Here is a 27,903-nt window from a genome sequence, read left to right as displayed (position 1 = left end):
GAATAGTGTACATTGTCCTTCTCTGTTGGTGTCTTATCTTCCTGCTAGACCAGAAGCTCAGTGAGGGTAGGGACCATGTTTCAGCTAAATATTTCCTCTTTCCCAAGTGCCTAATGTAGGACTTTGCACATAGTAGGTTCTTATTATTCAGTAGGTGTTCAATGAATGTTTGTTACAAGTTAAAAAAAAGAGTATTGAGGGGCGGCTAGGTGGCACAGTGAACAGAGCACCAGCCCTGGAGTCAAGGACCTGAATTCAAATCCAGCCTTAGACACTTGACGCACTTACTAGCCGTGTGACTTTGGGCAAGTCACTTAACTCCAATTGCCCTCCAAAAAAAGCAAAAAAAAAAGAGTATTGAAAGGCTGCTAGATTCCTCTTTGACTTCCCCTGTTATATTCTACCCAAGTCTTGAATTCTCTTCAATGTTATGTACACTTGCTTTTTGTAGACTGATATTTCTGCATTCTCGGGGAGTATAACTCAGGTGGGGAGTCCTGTTGGAAGTGCAATGAACCTGATTCCAGAAGATGGCCTCCCTCCCATCCTCATTTCTACAGGGGTCAAAGGAGGTGAGTGGCACCAAAGGGTTAAAACTTCTTTTTCTACAGGTGACTAAGCTGACTGAACAGAGGAGTCAGGATGCTATAGTGCCATGGACAGAGGCCCTGTACTGTCTGGCCCAGCCCCCTATGTTTCCCTATACCCCGAGCTGCTCTGAAGCTTTTCCTTCTCTTCCTAGTGGGTGCAATGCTTCTTAAACTATGGGTTGTGACCCCATATGGGATCGCGAGTGGAAAAAATTTAAGAAGTCCAGGGTTATAGCACTCTTCTCTATATATTTACTGTACAATTTTAAAAGTCTTTCAGGATACCTCTTATCAGAATTATCAGTACATTTTAGAATAACTTTCTCCACTGTCCCTCCCCCCAGAATATCCCAGATTGTCTTTCTCTCTGTTTTGAGGGTTGTGCAGGACGGCAGTGATGGTTGGCCCCTCTTGATATTGGGAGTTATCTATTGAACCATCCTGAATAAAAGAGTCTTGACATTTGGGATCTAATCAAATTATAACAATAACGACCGTTTGCCTTCTACTGGAATGATGCCAGACACCCCTGAAAGGATACTTTTGGCAGTACAGTTCAGATGACCATGCTTCCTGGCGTCTTGGAAGGTAGTTCCCTGTTCAGTGGACAAACGTCCACCACTACCTTCTACAGCCACAAGTAAAACTTCTTGATCCTGCCACCACGTAGAGTTCCTTCTTCCTGCTCCCAGTGCTCCTCATGCAGCATGTATTGGGTCAGTCAAATTGGACCTAGCCTTCACGGGCCAAATACAGCTCATATAGCCTTGGTCTCTTAGTGTGAGAGTGTCTCTGTGTCTCGAGTCATCTCTGTCACTAGAGATCCTGGAGGTAACGATATTTGGAGCTTTGAAAAGTATCAGTTTATCCATTTTCTGAAGCTAATATTGGAGCTACCAGAGCCTCTGAGTTGGACCTGATGCCAGAATTGCTTTTGGGACTGAATTATTTGAAATGTTGGTCTTAGAACATGTGTGTGAAATTGTTAAGGCTGGGTGATTTCTGATGAAGGAAGAAGAGACTCTCTTTAGGATCATTTCTGGGGTAGGAAGTCAGGTAAAATCAAATGCTTTTTTTCTCCTCTGGTTGTCTTAGTTGGTTTTGAAACGATTCTTGTTGAGCGCACACTCTTCCGTGTGTGGGCCCCCCTTCCAGCTCTCCTTTTCCAGTCCATTCTCCTCTCATTCTCTCTCTCTTTCTCCTTGAAGATTACGCTGTGGAGGAGCGCCCTTCCCAGATCTCCGTGATGCAGCAGTTGGAGGATGGTGGCCCTGATCCACTGGTGTTTGTTTTAAATGCAAATTTGCTGTCAATGGTTAAAATTGTTAATTGTAAGTAGTGGTCTCTTCTTCCAAACTTTTCTTAAAGTTAGCTAAGCTTTACAGAAGCCTTGGTTATAAATAGAGTATTCCCATCAGTAACTTCTGGAAGTTGAACATAGAAATTGGTTGATGAAGAAAGGAGCAGGTGACGGCTGTGGAGGGCACTGCATTGGGGCTGCTTCCAGGCTGGGCGTCAGCAGACCTGGCCCCCCAGTCTGGTGCACCAGGTGGTCCTTAGCAAATCCTGTAATGTCTCTGAGCACCAATTTTCTTGTCAGTTGGACGGGGATAATAATATTGCCATCAAAAATGGCTCAGACTTCATAACCCATTAAAGTTTACAAGGTGATTCCCTTACAGTGATGCCAGGACTGAGCACATAGTTATTAAGCACCAGCTACATGTCAGGTACCGACATAGGATCTGGAGTGGGCAGAGACAGTATTTGTCGTCCAGGAGTTTGTAGAATAACAGGATGTGGCAATGTAGGGGAGCTGAAGAGGGAGCCTGGGATGATGAACAGAATTATGGGGCACACAGTAGTGGGGCAGATAGCATGCTCTGAGAAGGTTTTAGTTTCCTGCTAAGTCAGCTAGGCAGGATGTGAAGTGTGGTCTGGGAGTGGTTGGGTATATCAGTCAGTCACTTTACTCACCCACCAAGATAACCCAGTCCAGGACTGCAGGGGTCAGTGGAGGTCGTTGTTCCTAGTGGGGAGTCCCTGGGGCCGTGTCAGAGTAGATGTGAGATGTCCCCATCCCTGGTTCCCTGGTGAATGCCTGCCCCGTCTGGTATAAATCAGGACAGTACAGATATTGCCCAATTTGGCAGACAAGGAAGCGGAACTTTAGAGGCTGTGGTGTGCCTAGGATCACACAGATATTCAGCATCATTTTTCGGGTTCATTGCATTCTGCCATGCAGAGCTGCATGATGTAAACCAACTAAAATCATCAGGACACTAGAAGGGGACTGCCCTGCCCAGGCTTATGATACCCACAATGGTAGCTGACTTTCACTAAGGCATACCAAGTGCTTTCCCCACAACCCTGTGACACAGATGAGGGGACTGAGGCCCAGGGAAATGCATCGACTTTCCAAGGTCCCTTGGCTAGCAAGGGTCAGCGCCAGGCCTGCAGGTACTTGAGCCTACACTGTTTTGCCACAGTGTAGACGCAGTGCAGACAACAGGAGCCTGGAATTGTGTTTTCTGCTCTCCAGGCTGGTGTTGGGAAGACAAGATTGTTCTGGCCCCCAGGCGAGAGTGAGAGTTCTGGGAGCCCTGGGAGGACAGCCCTCGCCTCCTGTTCTTGTTTTGGCCCTGGTCAGCACCTGCTCTAAGCCCTCTGCATTGCCTCGGAGCCATAGCGTTTCCTCAGACTGCCTCCATCTAGCCCAGTAGCCTTTCCCTTCCACTCAGAGTACAAGATTCAGAGCCGGAAAAGACCAGAAAGTTTCTTTGTCCAACCCCACATTTTGTGGAGAAGGTAACTAAAGTCCCTGAGAAGTGACTTCTCCAAGATCACACCTGAAAGAAGAGTTCACAGTTTGAACCCAATGCTCTTTCTGCCACGTGACATCCTCATTGTTCATCCAAGCCAGGAGAGGAGTCTAAAACTGAACGGCATAGCATTTTAAGGTTTATTTCTTTATGCTTGACTCAGTGTGTCATCCTACACTTAGGAAGGAACTGGCAGAGAGCTCCTTTGAATTGGTTACCTATATTGAAAGAATTTGGGAGTAAGGGGATACTTAGATAGTTCATAGATGAAGTGCTTCCATTCCCCAAATAGAGTCCAAGTCTCTTTAGTTGGAACTGCTTTATGTAGATGTTTTCACAGGAGAGGGCAGAAGTTGCATTTTCAGAAATGTGGCCTGTTTTTTGTTTTCATCTTAGTTCAGGGGCCCCATTTTGCTGGAGTGAGCCGGTAGAAATCATGAGTGATGAAAATTAACTTTTTGAATCTTAGGCTGCATGTATTCAAATAATACTCATCGACTGTTAATGCTGGAAGGAATCTCGGAGATGATCTAGTCCAATTCCCATATTTTACAGAGGCAGAAAACCTCTTATTCTATCCCCGAACCCAAAGGCTTAAGACAGCATTTCCTGTCAGTCCCAGCAGGTATCACCCACACTCACTGAGCATGCCTTTCTCCCATAGTATGGAGTTGTGGTTATAACCAGTCTTTTGCAGTAAGTACAGAACTTTTTTACAGGCTCATAAAAATGTCTTCCTTGTAGGGTACACCATGAGGCCAAAGTAATAAAGCCAGTTTTTTTTTTTAAACTAATTATGTTGATTAAATCATTATTACTCCTAGGAAAGTGACTTCTCTTAGGAGAGGGGTGGTCTGTATATGTGGCATTGTGTGGATTCTTGCCTTAGATTTCAGGAATCAGGCTGCTTCAGCTTGGCCCCTGAAGGCAGAGCAAGGGGCTATGGGGGATGTGGCCCATGGTCACATAGCATGGGCCAGGTCAGATGCTATCCAAGGATCCCCCCTCCCCCAAAGATTCTGGGGTCCTCATTTATTTTATTCTAGTAATTTCCTTCACAGATTTCTTTGCTGCTTTGTCAGTTGCCCTTGCTTCCTTTTCACTTGTCTCTGATCTTTCCCGAGGCAGCAGAGTCCCAGGGTGCCTATTCTGATTATGCTGTAGAGAGTAGTCCCAGGGGCGGCTAGGTGGCATAGTGAATAGAGCACCGGCCCTGGAGCCAGGAGGACCTGAATTCAAATCTGGCCTCAGACACTTGACACACTAACCATGTGACCTTGGGCAAGTCACTTCACCCCAATTGCCCTGCCTTACTCCCTCCAAAAAAAAAAAAAAGGGAGAGTGGTCCTGATATGCTCAGTTCCATTGTGCAAAGGTAGCATAGCCATTCCCTTTCCTGTTTCACTTCCCCTGTGTTTGGGCCTGGGGACAGAAGTAGGGCAGGTAGAGAGAGGGAAAGCTTGGATCTCTTGTTGACATTCTTATTCCATCCATAGATGTGAACAGGAAGTGCTGGTGTTTCACTACGAAGGGCATGCATGCAGTGGGGCAGTCAGAGGTTGTGATCCTTCTTCAGTGTTTGCCTGATGAGAAGTGTCTGCCCAAGGACATCTTCAGTCACTTTGTGCAGCTCTATCGTGATGCTCTGGCAGGTATGTATGCTTTCTAAGTGCCGGCCCTAGTGTGGGCCTTGCGGAGTTGATACAAGCTGACCCACCCTGTGTGTATTCACGCATTAGACAGTGACCTTACACTCTGGGGATATTGCTTGAGACTTCAAGGTAGGTGGCGAGTCTGAACGTGATGTGACTTTAAGTTGCTTCCAAATATTAGGACTTGACCTCCTATGGTAGTTATCCTTTTGAGAAAACTACTTGAAGCTGTAATTATGGAAGAGAAAGAACCTTTTAAGGCAATGATTTTATTGCTGAACAGGCATTTTCATTTGAAATCTCATCCTTAGACTGTTTTAGCTCTACAAAGAACTTAAAAAATAGTTAGGATTTGTTTTGCTTAATTCTAGTCTGAAGAAGACTATTTTTTGTGTCTATAAATCTTAAGTTGTGTTGTTCTTAAGAAATGTGAACATGCAGGTAAACCTGTTTTCTGAGCATGCAACAAAGAGATTTAATTGAAAATCTTTTAAGTTTGCCCAAGACATCATTATCGATAAATAAATGACTGTAAATAATTGGAACCGATAGATTGTAAACTTGTCTATGCTGTACATGCTACATTTTCTCCTTCTTTTGTTTACTTTTGAAGTATGCAGTGAAGTCTGACAGCACATTGAAGGCGTCTGTAGCAAAGTTTTCAATTTATAAGTCAGGAAATTCAAAGTAATGGTTCCCATAACAACTATGATGTGACTGCATAGTGCTTTAAGGTTTGCAGAATGTTTTGACATTGTTATTTCATGTAATCCTTTTAACTCTGCTGGGCAGATGCTGGCACTGACTCTGGAGCTGAGTGTCTGTGGGCAAGTCACTTAACTTCCTCTAGCCTGTTTCCTCTTCTGCAAAAATAGATGTCCTAATTCTTACAGTCTTCTTTAAAGCCCACTAGAAATGTGACTTATTATATTCTTGTTAATCTTTAAAGGTGTTTCTGGAGGATGAGGATCTAGTCCTCAAACTTGCCTCCAGAAGTCATAGGATGACAGGGCCTATCAGTGCTTTTGTACTCCCAAGTCCTGCTTAATGTAGGCTTTTGCCTCTTTTTAGTCACCTTTTTGAAAAATCATCCTACAAGTGTCTGGCATTTCTGATGCTCTGGATAAATTATTGTGAACCCTATTTTTAGCATATCCTGGGGAATAGCTTGATCTTCTGTATGGCACTGCAGTCTTGTCAGAGGATGTTTGTAGCTGCTCTAAAAAGAGAGCAGTTTGTAGATTTGATGATTATCCCACTGTGTCATTGTGTCACATGTAGTGGCACCAAAAACACATGATTTAAATTGCTTGGGAGGTGAGAGTTGAATCCTCCACAGCATCATGCTTATCTCTGAGCTTACTTTGTTCTCAGCCCATTCCCCAAAGCACAGAGGCTCCTCATTCAGAACTTCACAGAATCCTGCTGTGACGCGCCACAGAAATGGATTCTGGGAGAAAGTGTCTATGAATATTTTTCCCTATAAAATATCTAATATGAAATCAGGTATGAATCAAAAATGTTGTGAACAAGACCCATAACCTCCCTGAGCATCAGTTCCCTTCTCTGTAAAATGAGTTATAAATCATTTTCTACCACCAATCTCACCTGGTTTGTTAGGAAGCAACTGGAGTTCTTTCTGTTGTATCCGTTGCATGTGGCAACTTCTAGGTGTGGAATCAAGCATCTTGATAGCAGGTAGGTAGCAAAGTGGGCTTCAAATCCAGAAGACCTAAATTCAAATCCAGCCTCAAATACTCACTAGTTGTGTGAACCTGGACAAGTCATTTGACTTTTTTGTCACTCAGTCAATAAACATTTATTAAGTACCTACTATGTGCCAGACACTGTGCTAAGCATAAAAAAAGAGGGGTAGTCTATGCCCTTGAGAAGCTTACAGTCCCACGGGGAAGACAACATACAAAAGGAAGTGGAAAAGCCGGGGGATATGTTAGAAATTAGGGGTGTGTTAGAAAAGTCATTCAGAGGTCCTAGAGTAATGCACCTGGTGAGAAATGAGGTTTCTGAGCTGATGAAATCTTCATCATGGTGAATTTCTAAGGAGGAGCTTCTCCTGGGTCATCATGAAATCAAGCCATACAGCTGGTGGGAAATGAAGAATTGGCTGGACTTCTGAACCTTTTTTCAGTGGGGGCTTTGGGAGGGGGTTTTTGCTTTTCCCTGCAGCCCTGCAGTCAGAGGGTCAAAGGCAATTGATGGTCCTGATGAGATATGAATAGCAAAGCTACCTGGTGATGAGCTTTTCCTGGGCTATAGGAGGATAGGATTGGGGCATGAGGATGGTGGAGTCAAACCAAGTAGTGGAGATATAATGTCCATTCCTGTTTAAAACACACATACACACACACACACACACATACACACACACACGAAAGGAAGGAAGAAAAAGAAAGAAAAGGAAAAAAAATGAATCTTTCCTTAATATGATAAGTAGTATTTATATAAAACTAAGACCTAGCATTATGTGTGAAAGGGATAAACCAGTGTTGCAGCAAGCACCCCAGTGTCCCCAGGGTGCCTGCTCACACAGGTTCTTGGATCTGCTTTGTTAAAGGAAAGCAACTCAAAATGGGTTAACAAGCTTACTTTAATCAGTCAGACATATATCGTTTACCTTGTTCAGGAGAAAAGGTCAGCACCCTGAACCTCAAAGTATACAGGCATAATTATCAAGACAGAAACATCAAGTAGACAGATTTCCAAACTGTCCAACCATTACATCCATACCCAGTCAACATCTGGGTTTCCACATTCTGGGTTTTTCAAAGCCGGGGGACTCTCAACAACAGCTTCCCAGAATTCAGATCAAACCATAGAATACTTCTCAAAGTGAGTCCCAAAACAAAGCTACACATCAGGGCTTATATAGCCTTCTCCTGGCTCAGAGAATGTAACAACCTTATTGACCCACTGGCCAATCAAGAAGTATCTACTGAAAAACAAGCCTCCCACCCCAGGCTTCAGGTGCACGTTAGCCTAGGGGCAGGGAAGATCTTTAAAATTTACACTCTCATTACAACCAGATGCCTTTCCAAAATGAACAAGGGTAAAGCAAGGATGTCCATTGTCACTACTATTACTGTCCATCCTAGTTCTAGAAACTACCTAGGTATAGTAATGAGCCAAGAGAAGGAAATTGAGGTTAGTATAAGAATAGGAAACAAAATCATCCTTTTTGCAGATGATATAATGATTTACTTAGAGAACCTTAGGGAGTCAACCTAAAAAAAAATCTAATTCAAACACTTAACAATTTCATGAAAGCCTGTAGGATAAAAACTAAACCTACATAAAAAAAAAATGGACATTTCTTTATGTATCAGAAAAATCCTTCAAGAATAGATAGAAAGCTGACCTGGGGATCGAATCCGAGCTCAGATACTTAGTACCACACCCAGAAATAACTGGCCGTGTAACCTTGAGCAAGTTACTTAACCCCAATTGCTTAAAAAAAAAAAAAAGAAGAGATAGAGAAATTCCATTTAAAATGACCAAAAATATGAAATACTTCAGAATCTTCCTACGTGTGTGTGTGTGTGTTTTAAATGGATTTATTTCTATGCCTGCTTTAATCCGATAAAAAAGTGGTAGCAATTTAGTCCCACTGAAGCCATGTGCCAACATAAATTGCAACAGTGCAGCCTTATGTTGTAAAACATCTTTCTCTGAAGAGTTCAAAGGGCTCTTACATGTTACAACATCTTAGGAGGAATTATTCTCATTTTTTGTATGGAAAAATGGTAGCACAGAGAGACTGACTCAAGGTTGCATAGCACATGACTGACTGTTGCCTTAGGAACTATATGAGTGAAACTACCAAACACTCTTTATATGAATATATACAGATCTAAATAATCATAGAATTATTCATTATTAATGGGTAGGTCAAGTAAATATAAAAATGAAAGTCTTCCCTAAATAAATTTTTTAAAAACTTTTAGGGGGTGGCTAGGTGGTGAAGTAAATAGAGCACCGGCCCTGGAGTCAGAAGGACCTGAGTTCAAAGCCATCCTCAGACATTTGACACACTTACTAGCCGTGTGATCTTGGGCAAGTGACAACCCCAATTGCCTACCCTCCCCACTCCAAAAAGAAAAAAAAAACCTGTTAGGAAAACTGAAAAGGTTTGGCAGAAATGAGGTATGGACCAACATTTCACACCATATACCAAGATAAGTTGCAAATGAGTTTATGACTTAGATGTAAAGGGTGACATCATAAAAAAAAATTAGAGACACAAGGAAGAAATTACCTGTTAGATTTGTGCTTTAAGAGTTATTGATGAAATAAGAGATAAAGAGGGTCACAAAAGGTAAAATGGACAATTTTATTTACATAGTTAAAAAGCTTTTATACAAACAAAGCTAATAATTGCTAAAATTTAAAGACCAAGTAAATGGGAAAAATCTTCATAGCAAATTTCTCTGATAAAAGTTTCATTTCTAAGATATATGAGCAACTGATTGAAATATATAGTAATAAAAGCCATTTTCCAATTGATAAATGGTCAAAGCATAGGAATAGGTCGTTTTTGGAGGAAAAAAAAAACTGAGATGTCAATAGCCATGTGAAAATATGCTCTAAATTGCTCAGAATTAGAGAAATACAAATTACAATTCTGAAGTTCTTCCTAATACCCATTAGATGGCAGCATCTACCCCTACCCCCCAAAAAGAAATGATAAATGCTGAGGAATTGTTGGAAAATATTTAAATTTGTGCACTGCTAGTGGAACTGTGGACTTGTGCAGCTATTCCAGAAAGCAATTTTGAACTATACCCAAAAAGTTACTAAATTCTTGACCCAGTGTTACTGCTCCTAGGTCTGTACCCCACAGAGATAGAAAAAATAATTCATGCACAAAAATATTTATAGCAGCTCATTCTTTGCTCTTTTACTGTGAATTGGAGACTGAGGGGGAAATAGCCAAACAAACATGAATGTGATAGAATAATGTTGGAGGGAATGGTTTCAGAGAAACCTGGGAAGACTTATATGAATTGATACAAAGTGAAGCAAGTAGAACCAGGAGAACAGCAGTAATGTAAAGATGGTGAAGTTTGGATGTCTTTATGACTTACTAACCATGATTCCAGACTTCTTATGAAATATATCCCCCATATGCTAAAAGGTGATAGAATCATAGTACAAATTCAGCCTTTTGGTGGGGGGGAGGGACTTAGCCACTGGGGGAATTTGTTTTGCTGTACTATATATGTTTGTGGGTTTGTTTTTAAAGCTTTCTCAGTAGGGGCTTAGGAGGGGGAGATGAGAGGAAGAGAAGGTAGATCTGCTTTTGAAAAAAAAAAAACGTAAGTTTAAAAAAACTAGGTAAATTGTGTTTGCAATTTTTCCTTCATTTACCAGTTTAATATCCTTGTCAAAAAAGTAATTGAGGGGGCTTGATTTGTCAACACATATGCTAAAATTGGAACAATGCAGAAATGATATACAAATTCATGAAGCATTCTGTATTTTTAAGTAAAACTAAATGAGGCCAGCCTTTTTATGATCTGTTTTTCATGAAATCATGTTGGTTCTTTGTAATCTTCACTTGTTTTTCCAACCATCCATTTAATAATACGTTCTCAATTTTAACAGTAATTAAATCCTAGTTCACTTTTTTTTTTTTCAAAATTAGGGTAAAATTTGACCTTCAGTCTTTTTTTTTTTAAAGCAATTGGGGTTAAGTAACTTGCTCAAGATTACATGGCCAGTTATTTCTGGGTGTGGTGCTGAGTATCTGAGCCCGGATTTGATCCAGGTCATCCCAACACTGGAGCCGGTGCTCGTACTCTCTGAGCCACCTGGCTGCCCCTAAGCAATTGGGGTTAAGTAACTTGCTCAAGGTTACATGGCCAGGTGTTTCTGGGTGGGTGCTAAGTGTCTGAGCCTGGGATTTGATCTCCAGGTCTTCTCAACACTGGAGCCAGTGCTCTTACTCGCTGTGCTACCTGGCCACCCCCTGACCTTTAGTCTTGATACCTCTCTCACTTTAAAGAATATTTTGTAATTTCTTGGACTGATAGTCTGGTATTCATTCTAATCAAACACAGTGTAGATCAGGTTTCTCTCTTTCCCTTCCTCCTTTCTCCTCCCACCTCCCTCCAACTCCCTCAGACTCTCCCTCTGTCATCCTTGCCGTTTCATTTATTTCCACTCTCCATGTCTACTGGCTCCTTCCCTACTACCTACAAACATTCCCGTCTCTCTGCTAACCTGAAAAAATCCCTCACTTGATTCTTCTCCACTTACTATCTATATTTCTTCTACCCCTTGTAGCTAAGCTCCTTGAAAAAGCTATTTATTTTTATAATTGGTGCCTCCTCTTCCCTCTCACTCTCTCCTTAACCTCTTAAAATCCAGCTTCTGACTTCGTCATTCCACTAAAACTGCTCTTTCCAAAGTTACTGTTGATCTGTCTACCAAATCCAGTGGCCTATTTTTTGTCCTCATTCTCCTTGACCTCTCTGTAAGCTCTAACACTGTTCATTCTCTCCTTGCTACTCCCTTCTCTTTAGGTTTTCAGGACACTCTGCCCCCCCTCCCCCTCCCACTGGTCCTTCTCCTACCACTCTGACTTCTCCTTCTTTGTCCCCCTTGCTGGATCCTTATCCAGATCACACCCTCTAACCCTAGGGATCGTTCCGTGTTCTGTCCTGGCTGCTCTTCACTTGGTGATCCCATCAGCTTCATTGGACTTCTTTATCATCTCTTATGTGGATGATTCTCAGATCGACCTTTTCTGCCCCATCCTCTCTGGTGACCTCCAGTGCCACATCTCTAACAGCCTTTCAGATATCTTGAACTGGATATTCAGTAGACATCTTAAATTCAACATATCCAGAGTAAAACTTACTATCTTTTCCCCAAACACTCTTCCCCTAATAGCTTCCCTATTATTGTAGAGGGCAATGCCATCTTCCTTGTCCCTCAGGCTCACAACCTGGGAATCATCCTCAACTCCTCACTCTCTCTTACTTCTCATGTCCAGTCTGTTACCTAAGGCCCATTGATTTCACCTTTACAAAATCTTTTGAAAGCACTCCATTCTTTGTGGGCCTTTACCACCTCTCTGCTGGACTACTGCAGTAATCTATGGGTAGATCTTCGTGCCTCGAGTTTTCCCCCACTCCACTCTATCTTCCCTTCAGCCACTAAAGTGATTTTCCTGAAGCACAGGTTTGATCACATCACCCTCTTCCTCAGTAAACTCCAATGGCCTCTTATTGCCTCCGGGATCGAATACACAAAATGCTCTGCCATTCAAAGGCCTAGCCCCCTCCTACCTCCCCATTCTTCTTACACCTAACTCCTTGACTAGTACTATTTAATCCAGGGGTGCAGGCCTGCTGCCTGCGACACAAACAACATACTTAATCTCTCCAGTCTGGCATTTTCTATGGCCACCTCCCTTGTCTGCAATGCTCTCCTTCTGCGGCGTTGCCTACTGCCTTCCCAGCTTCAAGTCCCAACTAAAATGTCGTCTTTTACAGGAAACCTTCCGCAACCCCTCCTCGTTGTGGTGTCTTTCCTCTTAATTGTTTCCTGTTTATCTTGTCGGTAGCTTCTTTGTAGCTATTTGTTCATTCACCGTCTCCTCTGGTGGATTGTAAGCTTTTTGAGGACAGCACTTTTCCTTTGCTTCTTTTTGTGTCCCCAGAGCTTAGCAGAATGTCTAGCCCATAGGAGACATTTAACAAATGTTGACAGATTAATTGGTTTACTTGCTGCATTGTGGCCCTGGGCAAGTCACTGAACTTCAGTTTCCTCATTGGTAAAGTGGAGACAGTAATAACATCTATCTCCCAGGGTAATTGGGAGGCTCCACAGAGATGATGTTCATGAAGCACTTTGCAAACCTCAGATCACAATATAAAGGCCAGCTCTTGGTCCTGTTGGGAGATCCTTGCCAGGGCCTCTGCTGTCACATCTTCCAGTTCTTTCAGGACCTGAGCATATCTGGTTCATCTGGGCCAGGACAGCTTGGTATTCTTTTATTAGCAGCTCACTTATGGGTTATCAACTAACTCCCTGTTGGTATCATCTTCACCTTTTGAGCCTCTGCAGTCCTTAAAGCCCTGCTCCTTTGCTGCCTCTTACAGAATGCCTGTCTTCACTTCCCTGATGGTAATATCTGTCACCTTTTCTTACTGCTTTTTATTTTTTGAGTTTCCTTATCATAGTATAGTTCACTTCAAAAAACATGAATCACCTCTATATGCTAAGTCCTATGATAGCACCTGGGGTTACTAGATGAAACCATTCTTGCTTTCTAGAAGATTGTATTTTATTGAGGAAAAACAAAATGTACATAGAAAATTAAATTATAAATATTTACAAAATGATTTCTTTTTTTGCATAAAGAAGGATTTAATTTTATAACAAAAATTTAAGTTACGTGAAACACAATTTAGATTGTAAAAATTGCTATAACTTTTTTGTAATTACAAGTAAAGATTGTAGATACCTGATTTTTTAAATAGCAGAGATACACATTATAAGACAGGGATAGCAAAATCGATAAAGTAATACAGCTGGTTTTACACAATATTCCCCAGTATTTAGTTTCAAAATTCAGATAAAAAATGCTGTATATTCAACATCATTTTTTTAAACTTACAATGGTCACATAATTTTTACATTTTAAAAGAATTTTATAATTTTGAGGTACCATAATAACACAATGACATTATAACATTAACTGCATTACCAAATCATTGCATACAAAAATTATTTTTTTTAATTTTTCAAATGCTTTATTAACTTCTGATTTACATGGTTCATTTCTGCCAGATTTTGAGTTACAAATTTTTTCCCTGTTTTTCCCCTATCCACCACCCCAAAATAGCAGTCCCACAGGATATCCCTTCCTCCAATCTGCTCTCTCCCATATCTTCTCCCATACCCTCTTTGACTTTTCCAGTAGGGCATGGTGGATCTCTATGTCCCAGTGCCTGTATATCTTATTTCCCAATTACATGTAAAATTGTATTAATAATAGTATATATATATATATATATATCATTTTAAACATTTGATTTTAAAACTTTGAATTCCAGATTCATTCCCTTCTTCCCTTGTCACCCACCCTTACTGGGAAGATAAGCAGTTCAGTATAGGTTGTACATGTGTAGCTAATGCAAAACATTAACATAGTAAATATATTGTAAAAGACTGACTATATTTCCCTCCTCCCTATCCCACCTCCCACTTGTTCTATTCTCTACTTTGATCCCATCTCTTTTCAAAAGTGGGTGCTTCCAACTTCCCTCCCCACAAGCCTGCCCTCCCTTCCATCATCCCCCCTCTCATCCCCTTCCCCCCTACTCTCCTGTAGGGTGAGATACCCTGTTTAGTGTGTATTTCATTCCCTCCCCATGCCAAATTCAATGAGAATAAGGCTGAACCATTCCCTTTTGCCTTCCTATTCTTCCCCTCCATTGTAACCATTTTCCCTTGCCTCTTCTAAATGAGATAGTTTACCCCATTCTGTCTCTCTCCATCTCCTCTCATTATATTCCTCTCTCACCCCTTAATTTCACCTTTTAAGTATCAGCCCTTCCTATTAAATTGGTCCTGTGCCCTCTATCTATGTATACCTGTAAACATATATACACACATTCACATATGTATTCATATGCCCATATACCCTTATATATAGACATATATATACACACACATATATATATATATATTTCTATTCCCTTCAGCTATTTTTATACTGAGAAAAGTTTCATCAGTTACAATTATCGTCAGCTTTGATAAGTGCCTTCTAATTTCTTTTCCCTGTTTACCTTCTCAAGCTTCTCTTGCTTCTTGTATTTGAATGTCAAATTTTCTTTTCAACTCTGGTTTTTTCATCAAGAATGCTTGAAAGTCCTCTATTCCACTGAATGACCATATTTTTCCCTGTAACATGATACTCATTTTTGCTGGGTAGGTGGTTCTTGGTTTTAATCCCAGCTCCTTTGCCCTCTGGAATATTATATTCCAGGCCCTTTGATCCCTCAGGGTAGAAGCTGCCAGATCCTGTGTTATCCTGATTGTGTTTCCACAATATTCAAATTGTTTCTTCCTGGCTGCTCGTAATATTCTCTCCTTGATCTGGGAGTTCCAGAACCTGGCTATAATATTCCTAGGACTTTTCTTTTTGGGATCTTTTTCAGGAGGTGATCAGTGGATTCTTTCAACCTCTGTTTTGCCTTCTAGTTCTAAAACATCAGGGAAATTTTCCTTGAGAATTTCTTGGAGGATGATTTCTAGCTTCTTTCTTTGATCATGGCTTTCAGGTAGTCCAATTAAATTATCTCTCCTGGATCTATTTTCCAGGTCAGTGGTTTTTCCCATGAGATATTTCACATTACCTTCTATTCTTTCATTTGTTTGGATCTGTTTAACAGCATCTTGATTTCTCTTAATGGCACTAGCTTCCCTTTGGTCCATTCTAAATCTGAGGGAATGATTCTCCTCATTGAGCTTTTCAGATTCTTTTTCCATCTGGCAGATTCGGCTTTTTAAGGCATTCTTCTCCTCATTGCCTTTTGGAGCCTCTTTTGCCATTTAAATTAGTCAATTTTTTTTTTTAAGCAATCAGGATTAAGTAACTTGCTCAAGGTTACAAGGCCAGGTGTTTCTGTGTGTGGTGCTGAGTGTCTGAGCCCAGGATTCGATCTCCAGGTCATCCCAACACTGGAGCTGGTGCTCTTACTTACTGAGCCACCTGGCTGCCCCTAAGCAATTGGGGTTAAGTAACTTGCTCAAGGTTACACGGCCAGGTGTTTCTGGGTGGGTGCTAAGTGTCTGAGCCTGGGATTCGATCCCCAGGTCGTCTCCACACTGGAGCCGGTGCTCTTACCCTCTTACCCATTCAGTCAGATGGGTTCAGAACTAGTTGGATGGACAGAATCAGAAAGTGGTTGTTAATGATTTGGGGTCAATGTGTCAAGTGATCTCTAGTGAAGAACCTCAGGAATCCGTACTTGATCCTGTGCTATTTAATGCTTGCCTCTCAAGTTGCAATGGTCTGAGGCCAGGCTGAGCCACCTGGCCGTCCCGTTAGTCTATTTTTTAAGGTGCTATTTACCTCAGTCAGGCTGTTGACTCTCATTTCATAATTTTCTTGCATTGTTCTCATTTCTTTTCCCAATTTTTCCTCCACTCTTATCTGCTTCTTAAGGTCCTTTATGGCCTGTAACTAGCTTGTATTGTCCTTTGAAGCTTTTGGTGTAGGAGTTCTGACTTCACTGTCTTCCTCCTCTTCCGTGCTTTGATCCTTTTTGTCCTCAAAATAGGAGTCTAGTGTTGGATTCTTCTGTTTATTTTGCTTCCTTTGCCTCGTCATGTCGCCCCTCAGTCACTTGACCCCTGGGCTTTTTGCCGCAGTAGGACTCTGCCACCAGACAGAGGGAGCTTTCGTCCCAAACACTGGGGTTTTCTCAGCTGCCGGAGGTATTAGATGGGTGCCCTCTCAGAGGCCTCCACACACTCTGGCAAGCTAGATGCACACCCCAGGACCTCCACCCTAGACTGCAATCCAGATCCAAGCAGATTAAAGGAAGAGCGATTACCCTTTAGACTGGTGCTTGGTCCCCCTACACTCTGCAGGCCAGGAGCTGAAGCTGCAATGTGGCCGCAGTGGCTGAGCCAAGGCTTCTCAGCGGAGGCAGAGGCTGAATCACTTCCTGCTACTGGTTCCAAAGGCCACACTACACTGACCTCAGGCCCGCCCTGGGGCTAAAACGTCTGAAGGGAGCCTGTGATTGGCTCCCAGAGCGCTGCACAGGCTGATTCCTGCCAGGCTGTCCTCAGCGGGAGGTTAGCTTCTCTGTGTCATTTTGTGGGTTCTGTAGCTCCAGAGTTTGTTCAGAGTCCCCTTTTACATGAATTGGGGAAGGTGGAAGCTGGAGCTTCAAGGAGGTCCTGTTTCTACTTTGCCATCTTGACTCTGCCCCTGGGTCTACAAAATGATTTCTGAAGGTTCAGACCATTGCAACTTGAGAGGCAAGCATTAAATAGCACAGGATCAAGTACAGATTCCTGAGGTTCTTCACTAGAGATCACTTGACACATTGACCCCAAATCATTAACAACCACTTTTTGATTCTGTCCATCCAACTAGTTCTGAACCCATTTGACTAAATTATTGTCTAAGTCATTTTGTTGTCCAGTTGTTTCCGACTCTTTGTGACCTCATAGACTGAGACCATAGTTTGCCAGCCCTTCTATCCTCCACTGCCTCTCAAAGTCTCTCCAAGTTCATGTTTGTTGTTTCCATGATACTATCCATCCATCGCATTCTCTGCCATCCCCTTTTCCTTTTGCCTTCGATCTCTCCCAACATCTGGGTCTTTTCCAAGGAGTCCCATCTTGTTGTGTGGCCAAAATACTTAAGCTTCAGCTTCAGCATTTGTCTTTCCAATGAGTAGTCTGAATTATTTTATTAAAGTGTTCACTGATTTAATCTTCTTGCTGTACAGGGATTTCCAAAAGTCTTCTCTAGCAGCATAATTCAAAAGGGTAGATTCTGTGGTGCTTAGCTTTCCTTATGGTCCAATTCTCACAGCTATACTTTGCTACTGGAAAAAGCATAGCTTTGACTATACAGAGCTCTGTCAGCAAGACAATACTTTTGCTTTTTAGTATGCTGTCTAGATTTACCATAGTTTTCTTTCCAAGGAGCAAGCATCTTTTTAATTTCATGGCTACAGCCACCATCTGCACTGATCTTTGAGCCCAAGAAAATAAAATTTGTCACTGCATCCATTTCTTCTCCCTCTCTTTGCCAGGAAGTGATGGGGCTAGTTGCCAAGATCTTAATTTTTTTGATGTTAAGTTTCAAATTATCTTTTACACTCTCCTCTTTCATCTTCATCAAGGGGCTTCTTAATTCCTCTTCACTTTCTGCCATCAGAGTGATATTATCTGCCTATCTGATATTGTTGGTATTTCTCCCAGCAACCTTAATTCCTGTTTTTGATTCATTCAGCCTAGCATTTCATATGATGAGTATCTGCACATAAATTAAATCAAGACGACACTATATAGCCTTGTTACTCCTTTTCCAGTCTTAAACCAATCACTTGTTCCATGTTTGATTCTAATTTTTGCTTCTTGACCCACATACAATGTTTTCAGGAGACAAGTAAGATGACTGGGGCGGCTAGGTGGCACAGTGAATAGAGCATGGGCCCTGGAGTCAGGAGGACCTGAGTTCAAATCCAGCCTCAGACACTTAACACAAAAAAACTAGCCATGTTACCTTGGGCAAGTCACTTAACCCCAATTGCCCTCCAAAAAGCAAAAAAACCCCACAAAAACAACAACAACAAAAAAAGACAAGTAAGATGATCTGGTACTCCCATCTCTTTGAGAACTTGCCACATTGCACAAAGTAAAAGGCTATATAGTCAATGAAGCGGAAGTAGATGTTTTTCTAGAACTCCCTTGCTTTCTCCATAATCTAGTGAATGTTGGCAGTTGGGTCTAGTTCCTCTGCCTCTTCAAAAACCAGCCTGCTCTTCTGGTTGGTTGTTCTTGGGTCTTATGTTGCTGAAGCCCACCTTTCAGAATCTTAATCTCACTGGTGTGTGAAATGAATGCAGTTGTTTGGTAATTTGGACATCCTTTGGCATTGCCTTTCTTTAGAATGGAACATAAACTGTTCTTTTCCAATCCACTGGCCACTGTTGAGTTTTCCACATTAGCTGCCATATCGAGTGCAACATTTTAACAGCATCAACTTCTAGAATTTTAAATAGCTCAGCTGGAAGTCTGTTACTCCCACTAGCCTTACTGTTAGGAATACGTAAGTCTCATTTGACTTCATTGTCCAGGATGTCTGAGTCAAGATCAGTAACAACACCATTGTGTTGAAAGGTGATGGTAAGATCTTTCTTGTATGGCTCTTTTGTGTATTCTTGCCACCTCTTCTAAATCTCTCCTGCTTCTGTTAAATCCCTACCATTTTTGTTTTTTATCATGTCCCATTTTTTCATGGAACTTTCCCTTTGTAGCTCCAATTTTCTTGAGAGATTTCCTGTCTTTCCCATTCTGTTGTTTTCTCCTGTTTCTTTGCATTGCTTATCTAAGAAAACCTTTTTCTCTCTCCTTGCTATTCTGTGGAATTCTGCATCCAGTTGGGTTTATCTTTCCCTTTCTCCTTTCCCTTTCCTTTTTTCCTCAGCTGTTTGTAAAGCCTCATCAGACACCATTTTGCTTCCTTGCTCTTCTTTTTCTTTGAGATGTTTTTTGTTACTGCCTCCTATACAGTTTTGGAAACCTCTGTTCACAGTTCTCCAGGCACTCTGTGTACCAAGTCTGATTGCTTAAATTCATTCATCACCAGCACTTCATGTTCATAAAGAATGCTGTTTAGGTCATACCTAGATAGTGTGATCCTTTCTTCAATTTAAGTCTGAGTTTTACTGTAAGAAGCTCCTGATCTGATCCACAGTCAGCTGCACGTCTTGTTTTCGTTGTCCATATATGATTGTAACGTATATATAATCAGTCTGATTTCTGTATTGACCATCTGCTGATGTCCATGTGTAGAGCCGCCTTTTGGGGTGTTGAAAGAGTGTTTATCAGAAAAGCATCAGTGGAAAGTACTAAATGAGGAAAAGGGGGAATATTCCCTGAAGCAGCAGGGAACAGAGAGACACTACCCTAACACAGGTAATGCCAATGGTTGGGGTGACACATGGCCCCCTGAAAGAATTATCCAAACCTATGGGCCAGCAACTTGGGCTCAGGATGGAAGCAGGGGACATAGGACTCTGATCTATATCCTCAATCGGCTAATTAGACTTCAGGCAGTAGTGGAAATAATTACCAATCAAACTGCAAAAGCCTTGGATTTGCTAGCAGACCAGGCTACCCAAACCCGAGAGGCGGTCCTTCAACAGAGATTGGTCCTAGGTTATTTGCTCACTGTGGAATGTGGGGTGTGTGGGAAATTGAATCTATCAACCTGTTGTGTGAAAACTGATGACAATGGTGAAGTGGTAAAAGAAATAACCAAGAATGTAAGGCAGATTGCTTATGTACCTGTCCAAACTTGGTCCAGTCCCTTTAATACATCCTGGTGGTCTTACTTTAATGGCAGTTGGTGGATACAAGCTTTGTGGTTTTTATTGATAGCCCTTAGTAGAATAATACTCTTCCCAGTCTGCTTATCTTGTGTGGTACAGCTAATAACTAAGATGATATGGGATTCATTCCCTAAAAAGATAAAACTAGAAGGCAGTACAGGCAGATTATTGATCCTCAGAAACCAAGACTGGGAACCTGTGAACCAGGAAGACAGAGAAGTTTATCATGTGAGTCTGGAGTGGGATGAAGAAGTTGAAGAATGGTGGGAAGTTTTCAAAGGGTGAAAGAAAAGTGGAAGTGTTGAATAGAATAAAAGTGAAAACTTCTCAGGTAACATTCCAGAAATCTGAACAGCCTTGTAATAAAGTACCAAAGACTTAGGAACCTGAGCTGGGAACCTGGGACCCTTGCCTTACTTCCCTGGTCATAAGTTTAAGTTTTTGCTAAACTTAGCTAAGCATAGAAGGGAAAGCACAGACCCTGCACATTTAACCACAGGCCCAAATGTGCCAGACTTGTTTCCACTGACCACCATCTGACCTGTACAAATATAAAATTGGAACTCCTGTTGCAGAACTCCGGGCAGGTCACCATGTCCTAAAATCCCCATGATTCATAAAATATTGTCTGCTTACATATCTATATTGATATTGTTAGAACATTTATCTTCTGCTTTCATATCTAAGTTGATATTGATGACATATTTTGTCTGTTTCCATGTCCACTAGACATGTACCTTCTTTTTGATGTTACTGACATTTCATCTGCAAACACCAGCAGATTTTTGTGGCTAAGATTGTGTGCCTCAGTTCCTAATTAACAGGAACAGAACAAAGGAGGGGGGAAAGGGGTGATCTTTTGGGTATATAACCAATTTTGTATTTTTTATTTTGCCTCTCCTACTAGATTGCCTCTAGTAGTGAGACTGTCCTTCTTGCAATAAGAAATAATTAAATAAATCCTTCCTGTCTCTAAAAAAAAAAAAAAAAGAGTGTTTATTATGACCAGTGAGTTATCTGGACAACAACTCTGCCCTGCTTCATTTGGTACTCCAAAGCCAAACCTGGCTGTTTTTCCAGTTATCATTTGATTTCCTACTTTAGCATTTTTAGTGTTATTTCTAGAAGAGTTGTAGGTCTTCAAAGAAGTGTTCAACTGTGGCCTCTTTGGCATCGTTGGTTGGAGCGTAGACTTGTATTACTGTCAGGCTGAATGGTTTGCCTCAGATTCTAATAGTTATCATTTCTGTCATTTTTGAGATTTTACCCCAGTACTGCTTTTCTCACCCTTTTATTGACCATGAGGTCAGTATTTCTATTCCATTTCTTCTAAGGGATTCGTGCACATTGTAATCTATGTAGTGATCTCCTGAATTAAATCTACCCATTCCTGTCCATTTAAGTTCACTGACGCCCCAGAAGCCAGTGTTTAAACTTCCCCTCTCCTGTCTGACCACATCCTGCTTACCTTGGTTCTTAGATCTGACTGCATTCCCGGTTCCTGTGCATTCTTGATCTTACAGCATCAGACTTCCATTTCATCACCCGACGCATCTGCAGCTGAGCTTCCTTTCGGCTTTGGCCCAGCTGCGTCATCAGTACTAGAGATGTGTGGCACTTGTCCTCCCCTCTTCCCCAGTGGTGTATTGGACACCTCCCTCCCTGACAGACTCATCTTCTGGCATCATCTCTTTTATCATTTTAATGCTCCCTACCCGACAGACTCATCTTCTGGCATCATCTCTTTATGGCAAAGATACTGGAGTGGTTTGCTCTTTCCTTCTGTAGTGGATCGCCTTTTGTTAGGACTCCCTACTGTGACCTGAACATCTTGAGTAATGCTGCACAGCATAGGCTCATAGTCTCATTGAGCTATGGAAGCCCCTCTGCCATGACAAAACAGTGGTTTGGGTTGAAGGTAAGGGGTGTCTTAGCCATATCTCTACAATAATATAAGATACTTTGTGAAAAACTTGGTAAAAATTAAAGTTAAATGACATCTATAGTGTGCCTTTCATCTGTTTAATAATATTAGAAACGGGAAAAAAAGCTAGTCTGGCATGACTTGTTTTGTGTGTGGGGCGGGGGAAAGGAGACCTTTAGTATTATATTTTAGAATTTGTTCTATTTGGTCAGTCCTTTCTACTTAACATCTCCTATTGTTCCACCTTATATACTTTTAAAAATTATTATTTTATTTATTTTTAGTTTTTAACATTCACTTCCATAAGTTTAAAATTTTCTCCCCCTCCCTCTCCCAGATGGTATCCAATATGATACAGCTCATAGGGGAAATTACATTCCTATTGAACACATTTTCACATTAGTGGCATGACTTGTTCTTGATGAAGCTATCCTGGTTTTTTATGGTCTGCGATTCCCTTTCAGTTTTATGCCAACTGTCTATATTTTGGTCTATAGTTTGGAAACTCTTCTCTTTCATTTTGAATTTTGGGACAACATTTGCCCTTTGCTAGTATAGTGGTGTGTCTGTTTACGTGATCTTTCAAATATCACTGACAGTTCCTGAGCAGCCCCGTCTTCCAGTTCTTTCAGAGTCTAAGAACACATGGTTCATCTGGACACCATTTCCCAGAGTAGCACATTACCTTGAGTTCATCAAGAGTAGCTGGGTGTTCCTGTGCTATATAACCCCTTATTTATCTTGAGTATCAATATCCATGTGAACTGTGGGTTTTTACTGATTGAATGTGGGAGTTGATGAGGGGTTTTGGGAGGTGCCAGTGAAATGATCATTCAATACATTTAGCAGCATGTGCTCTCTCAATGATGGGTTTAGTTGTAAGCCATTTACCACAATGATAACATCTGAGCAAGGTTTACTGAAAGTTGGACGTGGACCCTTACATAAAGCCTTACAGAAATGTTAGTTGTTATTTTTATTATTAATGTCTCCTTGTTGTGTACATTGTAGGCACATAAATGCTTTTTGAAGTGAATTGTAGTATCCAGTGGTATTATTCTGCATGGTAATGGGTTTGCTGGTGCTGAATGAAATTCAGGTGAATACTTTACATTTAATAAAAATTGAAATTATCTGATAATAATTATTTCAATTTAAAATAAATAGTGATGTCATAAAAATAATTTTAAAATGCAGCTATTAGCACTAGTATAACGTATCTTTAACTGATGGTGATTTCATGAGGAATATTAGCCCAATAATGATGACAATTATAACTAATATTTACCTAATACTCTCAAAATGTTTTACATGTTATCTTATGTGAGTTTCACAACAAGCCTGTGAGGTGGATCCTGTTATTACCCCCATTTTCCTGATGAGGGAATTGATGCTTTGAGGAGGGGAAATGATTTGCCCAGGTACCTAGCGAGTAAAGGAAGAGGCAGATCTAGCATTCACATCTACTGATTTCATTTTTGGTGATTGAGCAGCACATTACCTAGTGTGGAAAACACTTTCCCTGTAGAAACATTTTTAGTCAGCAAGATTTTTACTTCTAGTTGTGGAGTTGAAATGAGGAAAGAGGAAAGTCAGTTTAACAGAGAGAATGGATTCTTAGGTCTGGTTAGCTCGTTCTTTCTCTTCCTCTTCTCTACCAAAGTGTCATGTCAGAGAAAGAATCTCGTAAATTCATTCATCCTGCAATATATGCATCCTAGGGAATCTTGGGCTGTTTGCATTTTAACTAGAGACAAAGCCTTAGTCACAGTAATTTTTTCCCCAAATACTGAAGCAAGTACAAGAAGGTAATGGAAGTGAGAGCTTTTTAAACTGTGAAGATGTTGGGAGGAGGGTGGTGGTAGTGGTGATGGCTGTCATCGTCATGATTGTGGTTGTTTTTCATAACTTCCACCAGGATGGATGAAGCCATTCGTTGACCGTAAAGAGTGGCTTTCTTCTTCCTGTCTAGTCAATCAATTTCAGCTAATGCTAGCAGCCTTTTCCATCACTAATTCTGAAGGTGGTATTGCAGCCTGAGGAAATTGAGACATTGGGCAGTAGCCACATCTGAGTGTGGTGTCATTGCTGAGGGTTAGGATTTCTTTGGTGCAGTTGCATGCTACAGGAAATGAGTGTAGAGAGAATCTGTTGATATATAGACATTGAGATAATCAGCCCTGTCAGTTCCCACAGGACCTATTGACATAGGAACAGAGACCAAAGTTTTTTCACTTCTTTCCTCAGTTCCTCTGTCCCCTGGGAATCCTATCCTCCTTGGGATATTCATATATCTTGACAGTTTCAGAGGGGAAAAAGAAGACTGGTACCTCTACTCCCGGAGAAGTACTGCTGTATTTGTCTGAATATAAGCAGTTTCTCTAAGGTCCCTTTGAAGGGAAAATATTTGAGTCACACTGGAAAAGATAACATGGAACATAGGCCACAATCAGATACTGTATGAGCCAGATTATGGAGGAGATGTTTGCAATAGAGCGCCTCCTATTCCCGACCATTAGGGTAGTCTTCCCTTCCACTTTAAAGTTGTATTATGGACACCTGATTGTAAATTCTTTTAATAACCTATTGGATGATTTAAAATCACCTGGCAATTTCAGATACCTCTAAATGGATAGTCAGTAGCAAAAATAGTCAGGAAGCATTTATTGTGTGCCCACTGCATGCCAGGTCCTGTGTTAAGCACTAGGAATACAAAGAAGGACAAAAGATACTTCCTACCCTCTTGAACATCACAATTTAATGACAGAGACAGCATGCAAACCACTATAGACCTCTCTCTCTATATGTGCATATATATGCACAAGAAAAATAAGAAATTATCAATAGGGAGAAACTACTAGAATTAAGAGAGCTTGGGAAAGGCTTCCTGTAGAGGGTGGGATATTAGCCAGGACTTGAACAAAACAGAGAAGCCAGGAGGCAGCTAGGAGGGGGGAAAACATTCCAGGCACGGGGGAAAATGAGAGAAAATTCCCGGAGTCGGGAGATGGAGAGTCTTGTAAGAACAGCCAGGAGGCCAGCATCACTGCATTGACGAGTATGTTTAAGAGTAGGGACTACTCTGGTCTGATTTAGTGACAGAACTGACCCGATTATCTGAAGCAGCTGTAGCCTTTACCTAAAAAGTAGAACCAAGAAGAGCATCTTCCAAGCACTTTTCTCCCTTTGAGAACAGAGATAATTGAAATTAGTTTTGAAAATGTTACCATTTTACATTTTTATATGTTAATCCAAAGAAATACACATTTTGAGGGATCTAGAATTTTAGTGTTTCTTCCCTCTGCCTTTTCAGGGTGTTAATCATATATTCTTCATATTCTAGAACATGTTATTGGAAAAATAGGGTTTTGCTATTATTGAGAATAACAACTCATTTCTGTCAGTTTAAGGTTTACAAAGCCCTTTTTCACAGTCGTCATGTAGGTATTTAGTACAGATATCATTGTCAGTTTGCATATAGGGAAACTAAGACTCAAAATATTAAAATAACTTGCTTATATAGTAACTTTCAGAGGCAAATTTTAATAAAGAATTATTCCTAAATCACTTTGGATTTATAAAGTGATTTCCTTGCAGTAGCCTTTTGAGGTAGGCAGTTCAAGTATGATGGTTATGATTATTTTTATTGGTATCCTTTGTTTTTTACATCATCGGAATTTCTTCTAGATTCCATTTTTTTTTGTTCCCAGAGAAGCCATCTCATATGACAAAAAAAAATTTTTTAAGGAAAAAGAGAAAGCAGAACCAAAAAAATCAGCAAAACCAATCAATACATAGAAAACTTCTGAAGATATGTGCAGTCTCACACTTGTGAATCTCCCACCTCTGCAAAAGAGTGGGGTGAGGGGGGTCTTCTCTTACTTCTTCTTTGAGGCCAGGAGATGGTTCTTTTGAATTCTGCAGCATTCACATGTGATGGTTTTGAGGTCGTTCTTTCCATGGACGGGCCTGCTTCATTTTATTATACATCACAGATAATTGCATTTTTTACAAATTAAGTTTGTGGCAGCCCTGCATCAAACAAGTCTATTAACACCATTTTTCCAGAGCATATGCTCCCATTGTACCTCTCTATCACATTTTGATAATTCTTGTAGTATTTAACACATTTTCATTATTATTATTATATCTGTTATGGTGATGTGTGATCAGTGATATTTAATGTTACTATTGTAATTGGTTTGGGGCACCACGACACATCCCCATATAAGATGGTGAACTTAATCAGTTTATGTGTCCTCACTGACCTCCATCTTTCTCCCTTTTCTCGAGTCTCCTTGAGACATAATGATACTGAATGTAGGCCAGTCAGTAACTCTCCAATGGCCTTTTGGTGTTCAAGTGAAAAGAAGAGTCAGCTGATGTGGCAGACTTTCTTGTTGTTTTATTTTAAGTAATTGCCACCACAACCCCCTCCCCCCCCCCAGCCTTTAGCAGCCACTGCCTTGATCAGTCAGCAGTGTCAACATCCAGGCAAGACCCTTCACCAACCAAATGATGGTGACTTGCTGAAGGCTCATATGATGGTTAGCATTTCTGAGCATTTTTAAATTAAGGGGTGTACATTTTTTTTGTAGATAATACTATTACATACTTAATAGATTAGAGTATAGTATAGTATAAATATAACCTTATGTGTGACTCACCTTAGTGTGATACTTTACTTTATCGTGGTAGTCTGGAACGGAACATACAGTATCTCTGAGATCTGCCTGTGCATTGTCATCATCACTGTTTAGACCAGGGGTGGAGAACCTGCAGCTTCCAGGCCACATGGGGCCCTCTAAGCCCTCAAGTATGGCCCTTTGACCGAATCCAAACTTCACAGAACAAATACCTTGAATTAAAGGATTTGTTCCATAAAACTTGGACTCAGTCACAAATTCACACCCAAGGCCCTAGAGGGCCACATGTGGCCTCGAGGCCTCAGGTTCTCAACCCCTGCTCTAGATCAGGGTTTCTTAAACTTTTCTCACTCACAACCCCTTCAGTGCTTCTTAATGGAGTCGCAGCCCACAGGGTAGGAAGCACTAGTCTAGACTGTTTTAATTTTCCTTTTGCACACTGCATCACATTACATAAATGTTTCTGTGCTTCTCTGTATCCGTCATCTTCCTTGTTCTTTACAGCAAAGTAACATTCTGTTATGATCATGGATCACAGCTTATTCAGCCACTTCCCACATGCCTGGCACCCACCTTGCTTCCAGGTCTTGTCACCACAAAAGTGCTGCCATAAATGTTGTGGTGTAGATGGAGACTTTTTTCTCACCAATTACCTCCTTAGAGTCTAAGTGTAATAAGGGAATCTCTGGTCAAAGGGTATGGACATTTTTACTCACTTTGTTTACATAATTCTAAATTGTTTTCCAAAACGTTTACACTATTGCACAGCTCCACTGACCGTGAATTAGTGTCCCTGTCCTTCCAACATCGCCTGTTGCTTTTTTTGGTCGTTTTGCCAGTTTGTAGGGTGCAAGGTGAAACCTGTGGGATGTTTTTATTTGCATTTCTCTTACTATGAATGATTTGGAGCATTCTTTTATGTGGTTTTTAATAGTTTGCAGTTCTTTCGAGACTGTTCATTCATATCCATTGATAGTGTAGTGTTTTGAGGTTTGCCCTTTACGTTTTCCCCCTGATGAGGTATATACTATTATCCTCATTTTACAGATGAGAGAACTGAGGCTCACAGAGGTAAAGTGACATAGCCTTATGGCTAGTAAGTACCAGTGACAAGATTTGTACTTGAACTTTTCTGATTCCAAGTCCAGCATCCCTT

At 41.0% G+C, this 27,903-nt stretch overlaps 1 protein-coding gene across 3 annotated transcripts in view; it reads left to right on the top strand.

Annotated features, from left to right (window-relative positions):
• LOC138165346 (zinc finger FYVE domain-containing protein 9-like) overlaps positions 1–27,903 on the top strand; it is a 219,329-nt gene that overhangs the window by 143,966 nt on the left and 47,460 nt on the right. For all 3 annotated transcript variants that reach the window (XM_069093576.1, XM_069093577.1, XM_069093578.1), the window contains 3 exons: positions 452–572; positions 1,799–1,921; positions 4,909–5,064. In XM_069093576.1, coding sequence (XP_068949677.1) covers positions 452–572; positions 1,799–1,921; positions 4,909–5,064 — 400 coding nt within the window. The remainder of the gene's footprint in view (positions 1–451; positions 573–1,798; positions 1,922–4,908; positions 5,065–27,903) is intronic.

Source organism: Petaurus breviceps, unplaced genomic scaffold (assembly GCF_028583685.1).
Source record: "Petaurus breviceps papuanus isolate PSGF00001 unplaced genomic scaffold, PetGlider_PUasm1.0 208, whole genome shotgun sequence".
NCBI lineage: Eukaryota > Metazoa > Chordata > Mammalia > Diprotodontia > Petauridae > Petaurus > Petaurus breviceps.
This window is presented reverse-complemented; position numbering and strand designations above follow the sequence as displayed.